The sequence below is a fragment of the Cherax quadricarinatus genome, chromosome 21, assembly GCF_038502225.1.
Source record: "Cherax quadricarinatus isolate ZL_2023a chromosome 21, ASM3850222v1, whole genome shotgun sequence".
NCBI lineage: Eukaryota > Metazoa > Arthropoda > Malacostraca > Decapoda > Parastacidae > Cherax > Cherax quadricarinatus.
In genome coordinates, this window is record NC_091312.1 from 26,275,074 (window position 1) to 26,295,927 (window position 20,854).

The 20,854-nt window shown below is 39.6% G+C and overlaps 1 protein-coding gene across 3 annotated transcripts in view; it reads left to right on the forward strand.

Annotated features, from left to right (window-relative positions):
- Positions 1-5,511: 5,511 nt before the first annotated feature.
- Positions 5,512-20,854, forward strand: part of LOC128688996 (terminal uridylyltransferase 4) — a 129,584-nt gene continuing 114,241 nt past the window's right edge. The window contains exons 1-2 of one of the 3 annotated variants that reach the window (XM_070087348.1): positions 5,512-5,644; positions 16,760-16,964. In XM_070087348.1, coding sequence (XP_069943449.1) covers positions 16,785-16,964 — 180 coding nt within the window. In that variant the 5' untranslated portion in view covers positions 5,512-5,644; positions 16,760-16,784. Of the gene's footprint in view, positions 5,645-6,104; positions 6,129-6,928; positions 7,045-16,759; positions 16,965-20,854 lie in introns of those variants that run through there. The other 2 variants (XM_070087350.1, XM_070087349.1) reach the window with 2 other exon arrangements.

Genomic DNA, 20,854 nt, shown 5'->3' on the forward strand with positions numbered 1-20,854 from the left:
CGAAGACTAACCCAAAAGGATTCTTTCAGGTATACAGAAGTAAGATCAGGGACAAGATAGGCCCACTCAAAAGTTCCTCGGGTCAGCTCACTGACAGTGATAAGGAAATGTGTAGAATTTTTAACACATACTTCCTCTCAGTTTTTACACAGGAGGATACCAGCGATATTCCAGTAATGATAAATTATGTAGAACAGGACGATAATAAACTGTGCACTATTAGGGTCACAAGTGACATGGTCCTTAGGCAAATAGATAAATTAAAACCTAACAAATCCCCAGGCCCTGATGAACTGTATGCAAGGGTTCTAAAGGAATGTAAAGAGGAGCTTAGCACACCTTTGGCTAATCTTTTCAACATATCACTACAAACTGGCATGGTGCCAGATAAGTGGAAAATGGCAGATGTGATACCTATTTTCAAAACAGGTGACAGGTCCTTAGCTTCGAACTATAGACCAATAAGCCTAACCTCCATAGTGGGAAAATTTATGGAATCAATAATTGCCGAGGCAGTTCGTAGCCACCTTGAAAAGCATAAATTAATCAACGAATCTCAGCATGGTTTTACAAAGGGGCGTTCCTGCCTTACGAATTTATTAACTTTTTTCACTAAGGTATTTGAGGAGGTAGATCATGGTAATGAATATGATATTGTGTATATGGACTTCAGTAAGGCTTTTGACAGGGTCCCACATCAGAGACTATTGAGGAAAATTAAAGCACATGGAATAGGAGGAGAAAGTTTTTCCTGGATAGAGGCATGGTTGACAAATAGGCAGCAGAGAGTTTGCATAAATGGGGAGAAATCAGAGTGGGGTAGCGTCACGAGCGGTGTTCCACAGGGGTCAGTGTTGGGCCCCCTGCTGTTCACAATCTACATAAACGACATAGATGAGGGCATAAAGAGCGACATCGGCAAGTTTGCCGATGACACCAAAATAGGCCGTCGAATTCATTCTGACGAGGACATTCGAGCACTCCAGGAAGATTTGAATAGACTGATGCAGTGGTCGGAGAAGTGGCAGATGCAGTTTAATATAGACAAATGCAAAGTTCTAAATGTTGGACAGGACAATAACCATGCCACATATAAACTAAATAATGTAGATCTTAATATTACGGATTGCGAAAAAGATTTAGGAGTTCTGTTTTGCAGTAATCTGAAACCAAGACAACAGTGCATAAGTGTTCGCAATAAAGCTAATAGAATCCTTGGCTTCATATCAAGAAGCATAAATAATAGGAGTCCTCAGGTTGTTCTTCAACTCTATACATCCTTGGTTAGGCCTCATTTAGATTATGCTGCACAGTTTTGGTCACCGTATTACAGAATGGATATAAATTCTCTGGAAAATGTACAAAGGAGGATGACAAAGATGATCCCATGTATCAGAAACCTTCCCTATGAGGATAGACTAAGGGCCCTGAAACTGCACTCTCTAGAAAGACGTAGAATTAGGGGGGATATGATTGAGGTGTATAAGTGGAAGACAGGAATAAATAAAGGGGATGTAAATAGTGTGCTGAAAATATCTAGCCTAGACAGGACTCGCAGCAATGGTTTTAAGTTGGAAAAATTCAGATTCAGGAAGGATATAGGAAAGTACTGGTTTGGTAATAGAGTTGTGGATGAGTGGAACAAACTCCCAAGTACCGTTATAGAGGCCAGAACGTTGTGTAGCTTTAAAAATAGGTTGGATAAATACATGAGTAGATGTGGGTGGGTGTGAGTTAGACCTGTGCTAACAGGTCGGTTGCCGTGTTCCTCCCTTAAGTCAATGTGACCTGACCTGACTAGGTTGGGTGCATTGGCTTAAGCCGGTAGGAGACTTGGACCTGCCTCGCATGGGCCAGTAGGCCTTCTGCAGTGTTCCTTCGTTCTTATGTTCTTACACAATATCATATTCATTACCATGATCTACCTCCTCAAATACCTTAGTGAAAAAAGTTAATAAATTCGTAAGGCAGGAACGCCCCTTTGTAAAACCATGCTGAGATTCGTTGATTAATTTATGCTTTTCAAGGTGGCTACGAACTGCCTCGGCAATTATTGATTCCATAAATTTTCCCACTATGGAGGTTAGGCTTATTGGTCTATAGTTCGAAGCTAAGGACCTGTCACCTGTTTTGAAAATAGGTATCACATTTGCCATTTTCCACTTATCTGGCACCATGCCAGTTTGTAGTGATATGTTGAAAAGATTAGCCAAAGGTGTGCTAAGCTCCTCTTTACATTCCTTTAGAACCCTTGCATACAGTTCATCAGGGCCTGGGGATTTGTTAGGTTTTAATTTATCTATTTGCCTAAGGACCATGTCACTTGTGACCCTAATCGTGCACAGTTTATTCTCGTCCTGTTCTACATAATTTATCATTACTGGAATATCGCTGGTATCCTCCTGTGTAAAAACTGAGAGGAAGTATGTGTTAAAAATTCTACACATTTCCTTATCACTGTCAGTGAGCTGACCCGAGGAACTTTTGAGTGGGCCTATCTTGTCCCTGATCTTACTCCTGTATACTTGAAAGAATCCTTTTGGGTTAGTCTTCGATTCTCTTGCAACTTTAACCTCATAATCTCTTTTTGCTTTTCTAATTCCCTTTTTTATTTCTCTCTTTAACTGAATATATCGATTTCTTAATTGCCCCTCTCCTCTTTTGATTTGCCTATATATGCCTCTCTTTTGACCAATCAGATATTTTAATCTATTGTTCATCCATTTAGGATCATTTTTGTTTGATCTGATTTCCCCATTTGGAACATAATTTGACTGAGCAGCTAGAACTATGCCCTGGAAAGCATCATATCGGCAACCATCACCACCTACCTGACCCTTAGTCAGGTCATTCCAGTTCAGCCCACCTAAGTAATTTTTCAGTCCTATGAAATCAGCCAAGCGAAAGTCAGGGACGGAGACTTGATTGCCATTATTAGGGGAATTCCATGATATATTAAAACTGAGTGATTTGTGATCACTTTCCCCAAGCTCATCATTAACCTCAAGATTATTAATTAGTGTTTCCCTACTGACAAGAACCAAGTCAAGGAGGTTATTTCCCCTAGTAGGCTCTGTCACAAACTGTTTTAAAAAACAATCCTGGATCGTATCAAGAAAGTCACCTGACTCTAAATTTCCTGTCAAATTGCTCCAGTCAATCTGTCTATAGTTGAAATCTCCCATTAGCACAACATTTTCGTATGTAGATGCCTTACGAATTTCGTCCCATAGAAGTTTACTGCATTCCCTATCAAGATTTGGGGCCCTGTAAATCACACCCAAAATTAGTTTTTCTCGGCCCTCGAGAAGCTGTAACCAAACAGATTTATCCATACCTCACCTATGCTATTTGTGCTTGGGGATCAACTGCAGCAACACACCTTAAGCCAATAATAACCCAACAAAAAGCTGCCATAAGAATAATCACTAAACCCCATCCCTGGCAACACCCCCCCCACTCTTCATAGATCTAAACTTACTCCCTGTTCAGTACATCCACACTTACTACTGTGCAATCTATATCTACAGGACCTTAAACTCCAATATCAACCTTGACCTAAAACGCTTTCTTGATAGTTGTGACAGAACCCACAGGCATAACACCAGACACAAACATCTCTACGACATTCCCCGTGTCCGACTAAATCTTTACAAAAATTCAATGTATGTCAAAGGCCCTAAAATCTGGAACACCCTACCTGAGAACTCTAGACCTGCAGACACATTCATCACCTTCAAAACTACCATTAGAAAACATCTTATCTCCCTGATACACCCCGTCAACTAACTACACGAATACCACCTGGTGGTTCACACTTACACTCACTCACCCATTTGACCATAAACATAAATATTAATCTCAATCTTAAAATAATGAATCCTGTGATACTCCAATATTGAAACTATGTACTGTGCCAAAACAAAAGCATTCACATTGCTAAACTCACAAACTAGTATTTAGTCACTTAGCCAAAATATCAACTTACCTCATAATTTGTAATATTTTAAAATTAAGATTTAAACTAAGTCTGCCCGAAATGCTTAGCCATGCTAGGTGTTCTAGTGGTACACTCTGTAATCATTATTTTACTACATGTAAACCACACAATAACCAAATTCTGTAAACTCAGCATTGTAATCCTTATAGAGAATAAACTTTGAATTTGAATTTCCATCATGATGATTTAGACACATGCGCAGCACTTGGGTATCTTTATTAAAGAAACGTTTCGCCATGTAGTGGCTTCATCAGTCCTAAACAAAGAAGAATGGTCAGGTGTGTGTGTACTCACCTATTTGTGGTTGCAGGGGTCGAGTCATAGCTCCTGGCTCCGCCTATTCACTGATCGCTACTATGTCCTCTCTCCCCCTGCTCCAAGAGCTTTATCATACCTCATCTTTGAACTATGTATGGTTTTCCCTTCACTACATCACTTACCAGACTATTCCACTTCCTGACAACTCTATTACTAAAGAAATACTTCCTAACATCTCTTTGACTCATCTAAGTCTTCAACTTCCAATTGTGGCTCCTTGTTTCTGTGTCCCATCTCTGGAACATCCAGTCTCTGTCCACCTTGTCAATTCATCGCAGTATTTTGTATGTCGTTTTCATGTCTCCCCTGTGTGTGTGTGTGTGTGTTTGTGTGTGTGTGTGTAATATCTGTAATAGAGTTGACTGTTTTAGTTGCTTCACAAATGGAATTAAGGCACACTTTTTGGCTCTTGTATTATCTTATGTTAAATCTACATTAAATTACAAGCTTAGAAGCTTAGAGATAAACCCGTACTTTTCTCAGCACACCTATCACGCAGGATGGATATTCTGTCACACTTCTCCGCTCAGGATGGTCTGCAAGTCACACTCCGTTCTATATGATGGTCTTATTGTCATACTCCACCACATAGGATTTTCTGCAAATCAAAGTCCATTACAAAGTACGGGTTACATAATAAGGCAATGAAATCTGTTAGGTTGGCTAAGAGACTTCACTTCAGTAGGGCGATGAGGAAGTCACGTATTACCGAAATGGGTTCAGTAACTACGACGGATATAACCATATAACATGAATTATGTTCTGCTTTAAAGATAAAAGACATAACTAACAAAATTAATATATGTAGAGGAAATACGATTTTTTTTATTTTATATAAATTAGAGCTCTAACAGGAAGGGTGGAGAAAGAAAATTTGTAAAGAGTTTACAGAGAGAACATACAAATACAAATTTTTATTTCTTTATGTGGTACAAAACAATGTAGTCTACATGTAATAAAACACTGGTAGGCACAGTAGCAAGCCACTTGCATGCAACGCATTTCGGGCAATGCAATTTGGTGTCTGATGGGCGCGGAACACTTACGGGAAGTGAAAGGCAAGTGTTAGGCACTCGTGCAGCATACATTCTAGAACTAGCTCCACTTAAGTTAGTTTCACAAGATAAAAGACAATAAATGTTGAGTTTTATGTGCCACGTGGTGAGGAAGGTTCAAGCTTAGCGGGTGCTGGGTGTGTGTCTGGTGCTGCTGCCTGGTGGTGACGGCACCGTAACTTACACTAGACACTGTGACGCCTCACCTCCTCTACTATATACTTTTTACCGCCCACCTCCACTTGAGAAGTGATCAATGCATCACATAACGGTAAGTAACTGGCATGCAGGTGCTATGTGGTGAGGCTGCAGGCCCGTGGGGAGGCAGGAAATAGGGTGTTGTGCTGACAAACTGCGGGGAAAGTAAAGGACCATTTGTTTACAAACTCCCAATACCACTTTCTACCTCATCTTTCCTGGCATTATACCAGTATTTAACCTCCTGACGGAAGGAGGTAACTGCTTATCTTACTTTTATTGTCATTTTCCTGGGCACACACTCTTCTAGTTCACTGCTGTGCACCTTGAGGATTTACGGTGCGCTAGCGTAAAGTACGGTGACCAGACCTCGAACACCAAGATACAACAAGTACACCATAGAACTATACCAGTGCCAACAAGTTCTGCAGCTGTGCATTAACCGTGGAAATCATACTAGAATGCAGCTAGAGTGCTAGGGTACTAGTTCTTACTCTGCCTGAGGGAGCCCTAGTATGGAGTCCTCTTGCAAGCTGCTATCTATACTTGTATTAAGTGTACGTGTATCGTGACTGCGAGTTTCGTAACATTTCATGTAATATTTCCTGTCCAATTTAGGAGGCTTGGTCTGAGACCTGACAGTGGAGGTCGTGAGCTTTGTAACTCTTAACAGATATCAGAACTTAAGATAAGCTGTAGTCAAGGAGACATGATTCTACGGACAGTATTATAAATTTATACAATGGTTCCATTGTGCACATTTCATTTATAGGCACATATTGATAGTGAATTATGTAGATTTTTACCAAGGATAACTCAACCAGAGGAAACTGTGTGGCTTATTTCCATTGGGGGGATCAGCTTACTAAATTAGTACCACAAGGAACTATAACTCAGCTTCCAAACTAAGAAGTAATAACACTAGTAACATTAAATTTAATATTGACATATCAGGCCACCAACTCAGGATCACTAACATTAGTCAGTGAAGTGAATTATCCTACACCATAATTTAAATTTAAATGTAAATTATTTTAGGCTAGTACTTTGATAATTTTTTTTAAATTTATAAAAGGGAGAACTTGTCAGTAGGAAAATATTGAGAACCTTCTCTTGAGTGACTGGTGACCTTGGTGATATCACTAGCTTTCAGTACCTCTCTGTATAAAAATAAAATGGGACTTGTTTCTATGTAATGATTGATGTAGCTGAAGGCAATATTAGATTATTAACCATTGAGGATTAATGACACTGAATAAACAAGGCAAGCACTGAATAAACAAGGCAAGCTATGCAATGTTGCTTATTTCTATTGGGCCATTTGATTCTCTTCCACAGGATGTGATCCACAGTTGTCAATTAACTCCTAGGTACAATATCTGTTTCCCGGTGTAGGGAAACTTACTTGCACATCTCTGCTCTCCTGTGAAGCAAATCTGGGTTCTTTTGGTTGCCAGCCAGATGTTCTACTATGTTAGTGTTCTTATATTTTAGTTTATTGGTTTGCTCATGGCATTTTTTTGTGGTAATTTATATGACTGAAAGTGGCACTGAATATATAAAAATAGAGGAGCGGTACATGAGGCCTACTGGCTTGATTCAGTGCTTCTTTATGATGTAGGTAGGTTGTACTTAAAATAACTCATTCTCAGTAGTGCAGTATATATTTGCTTAGCCTTTTAAGCTTCCCTAAGTGCCCACTTTAGTAACATTTCAACTCATACACAATTTTGTTGCTGAACCACACTTTCCTATAACCTTTTCAAATGTAAATTTGTCATACTTAATGTTTTGCTTTGAGTTCTGTCTTGGTAGATATTTCCAACACCTTATTTACATCCTCTTTATCCTTATTTTCCGTTTGCATACTTCAATCATGTACCCTTGAATTCTACATGTGATTCAAAGGCTGCACATCTGATACACCTCATTCCCCCAATGGGTAGGAGCTAATTTAGCATACCATGGAAATAAATCATACTGTTTGACTTTCCAGGATTATTCTCAGACTTTGTTGGGTTATTCTTGGTTAAAAGCTAGCTGCATAACTTTTTACTGTTGTAGAAGGACAACAAAATAAAATGGGAAAGAATGTGTAGTAGACTTAATACACAGTGACCAATTGACCAATCAGCAGTTGATTGACTGGCAGCCATTAAGCAACAGGTGCTAAAGCTATTGACACAACAGCCAGGTGGGAGTCTAGGGCTCAGACAACCTATTTTTCTCCTTGATTTATGCAGTGCATCATTTAGGAGATCTCAACTTCGGGTATTCGTTTGGTGCAGCAATATATTAGGTGAGCATTGCAGCCTGGATAACTACCAACCAGTGATCCACTGTCCCCAGGCATGGGATAGCAAGGCTGTCTCATGCCTGGGGGACAGCAAGGCTATTATGGTGTTTGGAAATGTTCAAATTTATTATTATTATTATTTGGAAATGTACTAATTTATTATTTTTTATTACAAGTATTAATGATACATTATTCTTTATCTCAGGAGTTTAAGTGAACATTTTGCACTCTTTTACAATTTTAGATTTTTCATTGTTAAGTGGTAGTATTTGGGGGGCCTGGAGCAGATTACCCCTCAGTGGCCAGAGCTCCTCCAATGGAAATAAGTTAGATAGCCCTCGATGTTGCACTGACTTTCTTGGGTTATCCTGGGTGGCTAACCCTCCGGGGTTAAAAATCCGAATGAAATCTTAACTAGTGTTCATTCATGCTCATTTGTCCTACTGAAATTTATGCAAGTTTGGACAGAAAGGAAAGATGCATGATAGTGAAGACCTTTAATGATGGTGTTGTGTTGCAGTCCCTATATTAAGGTCAGGTGTGCAGAGTAGCTTGCTTTGTGATACACAGAGTGTTTAGTTAAGTGGATCATTAGTTATTTGCACATACTCTTCTATTGGCTGCTAGTTTAGTAGTTATTAACCATTTCCTGGACTAGCATAAGTTGACTAGTAGCCATGTAACAAAGGTTATTAAAGGTTATTGACATGACAATTTATTAGTTTAGGTTAAGTTGGGTTAGGTAACTTAAGCCTAGAGAAGCCCACAGTTAACCACAAATATGCTAATTGAAAACTACCAGGCACCATACCAGGCAAACTACACTCAGGGCACCATGTTGCTCCTCAAACAAATACTGACTAAATAGCTGTCAGCATTTGGGCAACTGAGCTTTTGTAAAATACTGTGTATCCACATGGAAGATAAATAGGCTGTGGAAGACTCCCTTCAGTGAGAGGGCCACATAGATCAAAATAAGTTGCATTCCATTCTGAAGAATAGTGTAAGGTGTGAGGCCGAAGAGGTCAGGGTGATGGTTGCATTGATTCTGTTCCTATTCACCCTGCAATATATGTACAGTGGTACCTTGACTTACGAGTTTAATTCGTTACGTGACTGAGCTCGTAACTCAATTTGCTTGTATATCAAATCAGTTTTCTTAATTGAAATTAATTGAAATGCCATTAATCCATTCCAGCTTTCAAAAAAACCACCCCAATTTTTTTGTTACAGGCTTTTAAATAAGAAAAATGCATTTATAAATAAGAAATATTGTGCAAAAACATAATGAAAGAGAATGTAAAGAAATAAACTGGTTTTATAAAGTGTATTTACCTTGGAGATCAGACTACTTGGGCTAACTGAAGATGTTGGCGGAGGTGGAGGCCGGAAAAATAGGCACTACCATCACTACTCTACCCACTTCTATCGCTACTACACCCACCACCACCACCACTTCTCTACCCACCACTATCGCTACTCCACCCACTACTATCACTACTCCACCCACCACTGTCACTGCTCCACCCACCATTATCACTACTCCACCCATCACCCTCACTACTCCACCCACCACCATCTCTACTCCACCCACCATTATCACTACTCCATCCACCACCCTCACTGCTCCACCCACCACCATCTCTACTCCACCCACCACCATCTCTACTCCACCCACCATTATCACTTCTCCACCCACCACCCTCACTACTCCACCCACCACCATCTCTACTCCACCCACCATTCTCACTACTCCATCCACCACCCTCACTGCTCCACCCATCATCATCTCTACCCACCACCATCACTACTCCACCCACCACCATCACTACTCCACCCACCACTATCAGTACTCCACCCACCATCACTACTCCACCCACCACTATCAGTACTCCACCAACTGAAGTAACCTCCATGAGGCAGGTAGATATCACTGAGGCCTTCCTCACTAATCCCAGAGTGTAGTGAGGTGCCTCACTACACTCTGGGATTAGTGTGGGAGTTTTATCCTTCCAGTTAAGTCTTGGAAGGACATGTGGGATGGGATGAAGTACCTGACATTCTTCTAGGTACAGAGTTGGATTTGACTTCAGATACACCGCCAGCTAGTGGCAGCGTATCTGAAGCTCGCTCGTAACTCGGATTTTGGCTTGCAACTCAAAGCAAAAAATCGACTGAGCAACGGCTCATAGCTCGAAAAACTCATAAGTTGGGGCACTCGTAAGTCAAGGTACCACTGTACTGTACATAACATAAGAAAGGATGAACACTGCAACAGGCCTACTGACCCATGCGGAGCAGGTCCATGGTTCCCCCTTCCCCCTGGATTAGCCCAATGACCCCCTCCCCTGGATTAGCCCAATGACCCACCCAGTCTGGTCACCTCCACTCAAGGATGGAGCACGGCACCAGACCCAGCAGCACAAGCTAGTCAGGTCCAGCTCACACCCACTCATGTATTTATCTAACCTATTTTTAAAACTACACAACGTTTTAGCCTGAATAACTGTACTCGGGAGTTTGTTTCACTCATCCACGACTCTATTACCAAACCAGTGCTTTCCTATATCCTTCATGAATCTGAATTTTTCCAACTTGAAACCATTGCTGCGAGTCCTGTCTTGGCTGGAAATTTTCAGCATGCTATTTACATCCCCTTTATTTATTCCTGTTTTCCATTTATACACCTCGATCATATCACCCCTAATTCTACGCCTTTCGAGAGTGCAGATTCAGGGCCCTCAGTCTATCCTCATATGGAAGATTTCTGATACATGGGATCATGACTCACGAAATCGTAATGACATGATTGCAAACAAACCATACCAGTGGCTAACGCGACGGTCTGGAGTTTTGAGGCTCTCTGATCGCGGGTTCTATCCTCGTCCGTGGCATGGGATCATCTTTGTCATCCTCCTCTGTACGTTTTCCAGAGCATTTAAATCCATTCTGTAATACAGTGACCAGAACTGAGCAGCATAGTCTAAATGAGGCCTAACAAAGGATATATAGAGTTGAAGAACAACCTGAGGACTTCTATTATTTATACTTCTAGATATGAAGCCAAGAATTCTGTTAGCTTTATTGCGAACACTAATGCACTGTTGTCTTGGTTTTAGATTACTGCTAACCAGAACTCCTAAATCCTTTTCGCAATCAGTAGTATTAAGATCTACATTATTTAGTTTATATGTGGCATGGTTATTTAACTGTCCAACATTTAGAACTTTGCATTTGTCAATATTAAACTGCATCTGCCACTTCTCCGACCATTGCATCAGTCTATTCAGATCATCCTGGAGTGCTCTAGTGTCCTCATTAGAATGAATTGGAAGGCCTATTTTGATGTCATCAGCAAATTTGCTTATGTCGCTATTTATTCCCTCATCTGTGTCTTTTATGTAAATTGTGAACAACGGGCCCAACACTGACCCCAGAGGAACACCGCTTGTGACGTGCCCCCATTCTGATTTCTCCCCATTTATGCAAACTCTCTGCTGCCTATTTGTCAGCCATGCCTCTACCCAGGAAAAAATTTCTCCCCCTATTCCGTGTGCCTTAAGTTTCCTCAATAACCTCTGATGTGGAACTATCGAAAGCCTTACTGAAGTCCATATACACAATATCATATTCATTACCATGATCTACCTCCTCAAACACCTTAGTGAAAAAAGGTAGTAAATTCGTAAGACAGGAACTCCCCTTTGTAAAACCGTGTTGAGATTCATTAATCAATCTGTGCCTATCAAGATGGCTACGAATTGCTTTGGCAATTATTGATTCCATAAATTTTCCCACTATGGAGGTAAGGCTTATTGGTCTATAGTTCGAAGCCAAGGACCTGTCACCTGCCTTGTAAATAGGTATTACATTTGCCATTTTCCACTTATCAGGCACTATGCCAGTTTGTAGTGATAAGTTAAAAAGATTAGCCAAAGGTATGCTAAGTTCCTCTTTACATTCCTTTAACACCCTTGCAAACAGTTCATCAGGGCCTGGGGATTTGTTAGGTTTTAGTTTCTCTATTTGTCTGAGGACCATGTCACTCGTACATAGTTTATTATCCTGTTCTACGTAATCTATTATTTCAGGAATATCGCTAGTATTTTCCTGGGTGAAAACAGAGAGGAAGTAGGTATTGAGAATTTCACACATATCCTTATCACTGTCAGTGATCTGACCAGAGTTACTCTTAAGTGGGCCAATCTTGTCCCTAATCTTACTTCCGTATACCTGAAAGAACCCTTTTGGGTTAGTCTTTGAATCCCTTGTGACCTTAGCCTCTTAATCCCTTTTTGCTTTTCTTATTCCTTTCTTTATTTCTCTCTTTAATTGAATATATTGATTTCTTAACTGCCCATCCTCTCTTTTGATACGCCTATATGTGCCTCTCTTTTGACCAGTGAGATGTTTTAATCTATTGTTCATCCATTTGGGATCATTTTTGTTAGATCTGATTTTCCTACTCAGAACAAAAGTAGTCTGGGGAGCTAGAACTATGCTCTGAAAAATGTCATATTGGCAACCAAAATCACCTACCTGACCCATAGTCAGGACATCCCAATTTAGCCCACCCAGGTAATTTTTCAGTCCCATGAAGTCGGCCAAGCGAAAATCTGGGACAGAGATTTGATTGCAGTTATCTGGGTAATTCCATGATATATTGAAACTAAGTGATTTGTGATCACTTTCCCCAAGCTCATCATTAACCTCAAAATTATAAATTAGTGAATCATTGTTGGCAAGAACCAAGGCAAGCAGATAGTTTCCTCTAGTTTGTTCTGTCACAACCTGTTCTAAGAAGCAATCCTGAACCGTATCAAGAAAGTCACTAGACTCAAGATTTCTTGTCATATTGTTCCAATAAATTTGTCCAAAGTTAAAATCTCCCATTATCACAACATTTTCATATCTAGTTGCCTTATGAATTTCATCCCATAACAGCTTACTGCACTCCCTATCAAAGTTTGGGGGCCTATAAATCACACCCAAAATTAATTTATCACGTCCCTCGAGAAACTGTAGCCAAACAGATTCTGTGTTCGATGTTTCTAATCTTATATCATGTCTAAGACAGCAATTTAAATTTTCTCTGACATCGCCACTCCACCACTCTTCCTGTTGACCCTATCAGTGTGGAATAGTTTATAACCCTGTATGTTGCATTCAGAAGGCATTGTACTATCTTTCAGGTTGAACTAGGTCTATGTTATACCAATAATATCTATATTACCTGCACTTGCAAGTAATCTTAGCTCATCTATCTTATTTCTTAGACTCCTACTATTTGTATAGTAAACCTTATTGGAGCTAGTCACTCGTTGCCCTCTACTATCTTTCTTTGTTTGTTGATCAGTTGATTTTCCATTACTAGCAACTTTATTTTGAATATTGTCTTTTAAACATATCCCTGAGGTATCCCGGTAATAACTGCTGTTTTTAACCCTAATGCTGCAGCCTGATTGTTTCCCACAAACACTCATACCTTTATAATCTATTAGTTTAAATTCCTACACAAGTCATCAATTACCCTCTCAATTGAATTGGCTAATGCAACCACTCCATCCCCAGAGAGATAAGATAAGATAAGATTTCGTTCGGATTTTTAACCCCGGAGGGTTAGCCACCCAGGATAACCCAAGAAAGTCAGTGCGTCATCGAGGACTGTCTAACTTATTTCCATTGGGGTCCTTTATCTTGTCCCCCAGGATGCGACCCACACCAGTCGACTAACACCCAGGTACCTATTTGCTGCTAGGTGAACAGGACAACAGGTGTAAGGAAACGTGTCGAAATGTTTCCACCCGCCGGGAATCGAACCCGGGCCCTCCGTGTGTGAAGCGGGAGCTTTAGCCACCAGGCCACCGGGCCTTGCATACATATCACGTTTGCCAAAGAATAGGTCCCAGTTATCAATGAATGGGATTGCAAGTTCCTTGCAGTACCCGTCTAGCCAGCAATTTATATCAATTGCCCTAGACATCCATTCATTGCCCACTCCCTTTCTAGGCAAGATGCTACATATGACTGGGATCCCTCCCTTAGACCTAACTACAGTGGACCCCCGGTTAACGATTTTAATCCGTGCAAGAGGGCTCATCGTTATGCGAAATAATCGTTATGCGAATTAATTTTCCCCATAAGAAATAATGGAAATAAAATTAATCCGTGCAAGATGCCCAAAAGTATGAAAAAAAATTTTTTTTACCACATGAAATGTTAATTTTAATACACACAAACTGAAAAAGGCATGCACAATTACATGACACTTACTTTTATTGAAGATCTGGTGATGATTGATGGGGTGGGAGGAGGGGAGAGCATTATCTTCTTACTGTTTAGAAGGGGAATCCCCTTCCATTAGGACTTGAGGTAGCAAGTCCTTTTTTGGGGTTACTTCCCTTCTTCTTTTAATGCCACTAGGACCAGCTTCAGAGTCACTGGACCTCTGTCGCACAACAAATCTGTCCATAGAGCTCTGTACCTCCCGTTTCTTCAAGACTTTCCTAAAATGGGCCATAACATTGTCATTGAAATAGTCACAAGCACGGCTTGCAACAGCTGTGTCAGGGTGATTTTCATCTATAAAGGTTTGCAGTTCAAACCACTCTGCACACATTTCCTTAATCTTTGAAGTAGGCACAATGGATTCCACAACTGGCATAGGCTTCTCAGGGTTAGCCCCAAACCCTTCAAAATCTTTCTTAATTTCCATACTAATTCTCACCCTTTTTACCACAGGGTTGGCACTAGAAGCTTTCTTGGGGCCCATGGTCACTTATTTTCCAGAAACACCACCGAAAACACTGTAATAATACGAAATATTCCGAGTGTATGCTTGGATGTTACCGCGGAGGCTGGCTGGTAAACAATGGGACGGCCGGCACATGTGAGGGCACATTGGACGCGTCTCGGACGAAAATCGGTATGCGGGTTTTTAATCGGTATGCGGGGCAAAAATTTTGCGATAAAAGTAATCGTTATGCGGAAAAATCGCTATGCGATGCCATCGTTATGCGGGGGTCCACTGTACTTCTATGGCTGACCTGTACTTATCCAGCAGCTCCTCTCTCCTGCCCTTCCCAGTGTCATTACCCCCAGCACTAAGACAGATAATGGGCTTGTTCCCATTACCTGCCATAATATTATCCAACCTGCTGACTATGTCACCAACACCAGCTCCAGGAAGGCACACTCTCTGTCTGACCTTTCTGTCTCTGTTACAAAATGCACGGTCCATATATCTTACCTGAGAATTGCCTACTATTAAAATATTCTTACCTTGATTAGCAGGGGAATCAGTGGTTCCTTCAACTTCACTGTAGTAAAACAACGTTAAGTAGGGTAAATTGGGTGATGTGGCTGAATCGTCCAGGGGACTGACACCAGTCCTCTGGATAATTGCTGGTTGCTGATGTAGGTGTTGCTTGACAAATAATTAGGTGACACCACATTAAGGAAAAACATGCTCAAGTTAGTGTTTCACTGTTTTCAGTTTTGCTCTTTTGAACTGTGGTGACATCCATATTGGTAGCTCAGTCATGGTAGGGAGCCATCACCAAAAAAAAACTCATAATTCCTGTGTGTTCACTATGGTTTTAGAATAATTAGTCAATCATGCCTTGAATTATGTATGATTGATGGATGGGTGCATGTAAGATGTGCTGATGTCACAAGTGAAGATTAGACCGAATTAGTGGTGGAAGAAACTATTCGATCCAACTCGCTGCACGTAGTGCTCAAACCCATGTGAAGCCAGTCATTGTTGGAGCCAGATTAGAAAGGAGAGTGGGAGATCCTAGTGCTCTGGGTTTGGCAGACTATTCCTCAGCAGACTAGTATGGGCAACTATGTGCAGGGAACTGAATTGTGTTACGGGTCATCTCAGTGTCCAGTTTATAAACAAAGCAAGCAGAATGTCAAGAGACGATGGCAATACCATTGATACAGATGTTCCATATAGAGCACTGTGAAGTGATAGATGTGTTGTATATGTTTTATGAAGTGATAAGTGCAGTTAGATACCATGTTTGCAGTGATAACAAGTGTTATTTAAGTGATCAGAGTACAGTGGAGTGTTGACATTAGTCTTTCATTGTTTAATAGGATTATATATTATATGCTGTAAATTATAGTGACCACTAAGTGAAAATGTACAGGATGCATTTATAATCTTTAAAGTGTGCCAAGTCTAGTGTTGTACAGTTTTTGAACAGTATAAAATGTGTGGTTGTATTATCATTGACTATGCCAGTATTTGAATTTCAGTATTATTGTAATGAACTGAACGGTGTAATATACTATACCAACATTGTAAATATTCTCAGTGTTCTTTCATAGCTCAAGTAGTAAAAGCATTCAGCTCAGAGCTAAAAGTAACTGGATCTAATACAGGGCAGGGCGAGAAATATGGGCAAGTCTTCTAATACCTGCTGCCCCTGTTACGTAGTAATAAATAGATGCAACACTATCTAGAAGGTCCTGTAGTTGATCACTGTGGTTTGCATTCTATAGGAGGACCTAAAATTGAATTCATTGGACATAAGCTGGGTATTCATCACCAACCACTGTTTTGTCACTTATTTTTATTAGTTTATTTGCTTGTCCTTATATCACTTGCATATACTGTAGGTACAAGTGTACCCTCAGGCTCAGAAGAGTATTGTATTGTAAGGAGATTCAAATGAACTAGAAATATTGAAGTTTGTTTTGCGAAATTACAGTACTGATAAGGCTGGATATTTTTGCTTTTTATTAATACTAGGTTTTCACTTCAGTAGGCCCTTTATACATACCCAGATTAAATTGATCTAATTACTGTAATGTGCTTTTCTTAAATTATCTTGCACAGTAAATATTGTATTATACTAATAGAAATTCTCTAACCCTCAGTAAGTGTGGCTTTTAATTTGTGACGATGGATGGCCCGAATGGAGGAGGGGGGGACTGTGTAGGAGGAGGAGAATGGCGAAGTGGAAACTATGATGCAACAAACCAGATAAAACACCTATTGAATATCCACACAGACGATGTAGGGAAGCAAATTGTGGATGCTCAGCCTCACACTCCTCCACAGAATATTCCTGGGCATAGACAGGTGTGGCAGTAGAATTATTTTATAGAGGTCTGGTTGTGTGTTAAGGCATGCATGCTTTGTAATATACTTTGAAATTCTAAAGGGATCTAGAGGACTGTTCAGTACATATATTGCAAGTTTAATAAAAATAAATATGCATTTTAACAATGTCTGTCTCTCAATAAGATAGGGTGACCTGAAAAATAGGAAACACTCATCGTCATCATCAGTCATTCATTGTCTTGCTAAAAGGCTGTCAACATCACATTTAAATATCCTTACTACATTCCCACCCCTCTTCCAAAGTGCAGGTACTGTACGTACTACACCAACAACATGTCAAATCATAAAAAAAAAACACTTCCCTCCACTCACTCCTAACATGCTTATACAAGCCTGTTGGATGACCAAGCCCCTATCACTCAAAACCTCTGTTACCTCCTTCCCTCCAACCTTCCTGTGATGACCCCCACCCCTCCTTACATCTACCCTGGATATATTAGCCCTCCTGGTCATCCTGTTTTGCTCCATCCTCTCAGTATGTTCAAACCACCTCAACAACCCTTTCACCACCTTTGGCAACCTCGTGCCTAATAATATTCACATTATAAATTCTCTGCATAATATTCATGCCACACATTTTCCTGAAATATGACACCTCCACTTCAACCTTCTCATTGCTGTAACATTTAAAAATAATGCTTCACACCCATATAACAGTGTTGGTATCATTATACTCTAGTACATTTTCATTTTTACCTCCATAAATAAAATACATAATTTTTTCCAAATGCTTCAATGCATTGCTCAACTTTTTTTTTTCCCATGTCAGTTCTTTTGTTCATCTCATCTTTCATAGGTTCATCTGCTGTCAAGCCCACTCCCAAATATTTAAAGACCTTTACTTCCTTCATACTACCACCCTCCAGTCTGATACCCAATTTTTCATTGCCTAAATTGTTTTGTTTAAATTTTTGTTACTCATTACCTTGGTCTTTCCTTAGTTTGCTTTTAATATAATTTTTTTACATACTCCCAAGTTTGTCTGCCACCCTTTGCAGCTTCTCTTTAGAATCTTCCAGAAGAACCAAGTCATCTACAAAAAAAGCATATATGACAGTTGCTTTGTGTTAGATTTGTTATCTTTTATTCCCATACCTCTCCCCTAGTACTAGCATTCACTTCTTTTTCAACCCCACTGATCCCTTTCTAAGGCCTATTTTTGCTGCTTCTAATACCCTACTACCTATTCCATAAATTTACAAAACCTGCCACATTGCTCCCCTATCCACATACTTGTATAGCTTTTCTTTAAATCCATAAATGCAACAAAAAATTTCTCACCTTTAACCCTTTGGCTGTTTTGGTCGTATATATACGTCTTACGCACTGACTGTTTTTTTGGATTAAAACGCCAAATTTGAGGTGTATTTTCGTATAGTATTTATTGTTGTATTCTCGTTTTCATGGTCTCGCATGATAAAATGGAAAACATATTACAGAAATAAAGGTTATTTTAATTAGTTTCACGATGAAAACAACCTTGAAATTGAGCTCAAAGTAGCGGAAATGTTCGATTTTTACCAATGTTCAGGAGTAAGCAAATCACACCATACGTCCAATACACGTCAACTGGGGAGTCTAATATTCTTTCACTAGTGCACTGATACTTATACCATTTTTACAATAATGCAGTAGTCTGTATAACAGTAAATTTTGTATTTTTTGTATGAATAAAAATTCAAAATAGAAAGGAATAGTAATATAAGAGGGGCCTAGAGACGTGACTAATGAACAGAGGATATGTTATTTTAGTGCCAAGAATGTCTACATTGTTTATTCTGGACCCTATTTTGAAGTTGGCATCTTTTTTAATTTGCTTGAAATTGGCCAAATTGCCAGTTTTTGACCACTTTATTGGGTAGTTCAAATTGGTAAATGGGCAGTTTCTTGTACTCAACTAATAGAAAAAATGGAGTTCTAAAGAAATAGCTATGAGTTTGGTCAACTGGAACAATGGAATTGGCCAAAAACAGGGCTCAAAGTTGGCAAAATCGCCAATGCGTGTATGTTGCCAAGACTGCTAACTTTGCGGGAGCGTAATTCCTTGAGTTTTCGACCAAATTTCATACTTTTGGTGTCATTACCATTGGGAAAAGATTGTCTATCATTTCATAAGATTTTTTTTTTTTTTTTTTTTTTTTTTTCCAAAAAATTTTGCGACATAGAATGACAGTTTCAGAAAGGGGCTTGCGACAGTCAAAGGGTTAAGAATTGTTCACTTGTATACCTCTGTGTAAACACTTGGTCTACCCATCCCCAGCCCTTCCTAAAACCTGTTCCTTTACAGTCCTACTCTCTGTGTTATCCTTAATTCTTTCAATAACTCTTCCATACGCTGTACCAGGTATACTCAACAGGCTTATTCCCCAATAATTCTCACTTTCTCTTTTACCCCTTTTCCTTTATACATAAGAATTATGCATGCTCTCTACCAGTCCTTAAGTACCTTTCCCCTTTCATGCATATATTGAGTGAGTGCACCAACTGCTCCAAAACAATATCCCTACCTGTTTGTAACATTTCTGTCTTGATACTGTTTATCCCAGCTGCTTTACCCCATTCATTCTACTTACTGCTTCACGTACTTCCCCCACACTCGCCTTGCTCTTTCTCACTCTTACAAATCACTTCTTTCCTTACTTCTTCAACATTTAACAACTCCAAATATTCCCTCCATTTTTCCAGTACCTCTGCCTCTCCATCAAATAACTCTTCCCCTTCATTTCTAACTGTTAAATCAATTTGGGCTTTCCCAGCTTATTGATCTAGCTCCAAAAGTTTCTTTTTCTCAGCAAAATTTGTTGATAACATCACCCACTCTCTCACTGGTTCTCCTATTGTACTCCCTTACCACTCTTTTAACTTCTCTTTTAATTTAGCACATACTCTCTCCTCCATATATCACTTCTACATTGCAATAACTTCTATACCATCTTTTTCTCACCACTTTATTTATTCCACAAATCACTTCCCCTACCTCCCAGTGCCAGTCCTCCTTACCCACAGACTTCTGCTGCACACACTTACATCTTATTCTTTAATCTACCCCATACTCTTTGACTCCTTCCTTATTACCTGTACTCTCTCTCTATCCCACTTTTTTCCCCAATGGTTACTGAAATTTTACCCTTATTATCTCCTCTTTTAATACATTAATTTTCACATCTCTCTTACCCACTGATGGCATTCTTCTTGAATCTCATCTATCTCTTACTCTCACTGTAGCTACCGCTAAATAAAAGTAATCTCATATATTTGTCACTCCTTTATACACATGCATATTCTGAGGTCTACCTGTCAACTTTTTATCTTCTGTTGCAGTCTAACAAATTGCTGTTATTGTGCTTTATATCATATCTCATATACAGCGTCTCCTCACTTAACGACAGAGTTACGTTGCTAAACGAGGAGCATACTATAATGGTAGTGAGTTTGTGTCAACCATCTTTGATATTGTATTAATGCCACCTTTTCACCATTCATAACATTCTTAGTAAATTTTTAACTGTTTATACAGTAGTGTACTGTACTATATTAGAATAAAGAGAATAAAGAAAATTAGCTCTAATATTCATTATTTAGGTATGCATATTGGTCAGAAAGCCCATCGTAAGTCTGAGTTGTCAGTAAACGAGTACGTTGCTAAGTGAGGAGAGGCTGTACTTATTTATCCTCTTTTTCTTAAAATGTGTATTACCTATTACCAAACCTCTTTATATGCCTAGTTCAGTTAGAAGCCCCCCGTGTTTACTCCTTGCACTACTATGCCCTTCACAACAATTTCTTCCGCTTTAGCACTTAGATCCCCACAATAATTATTTTCTCATTTAGTGCAAAGCTTCCTAAAC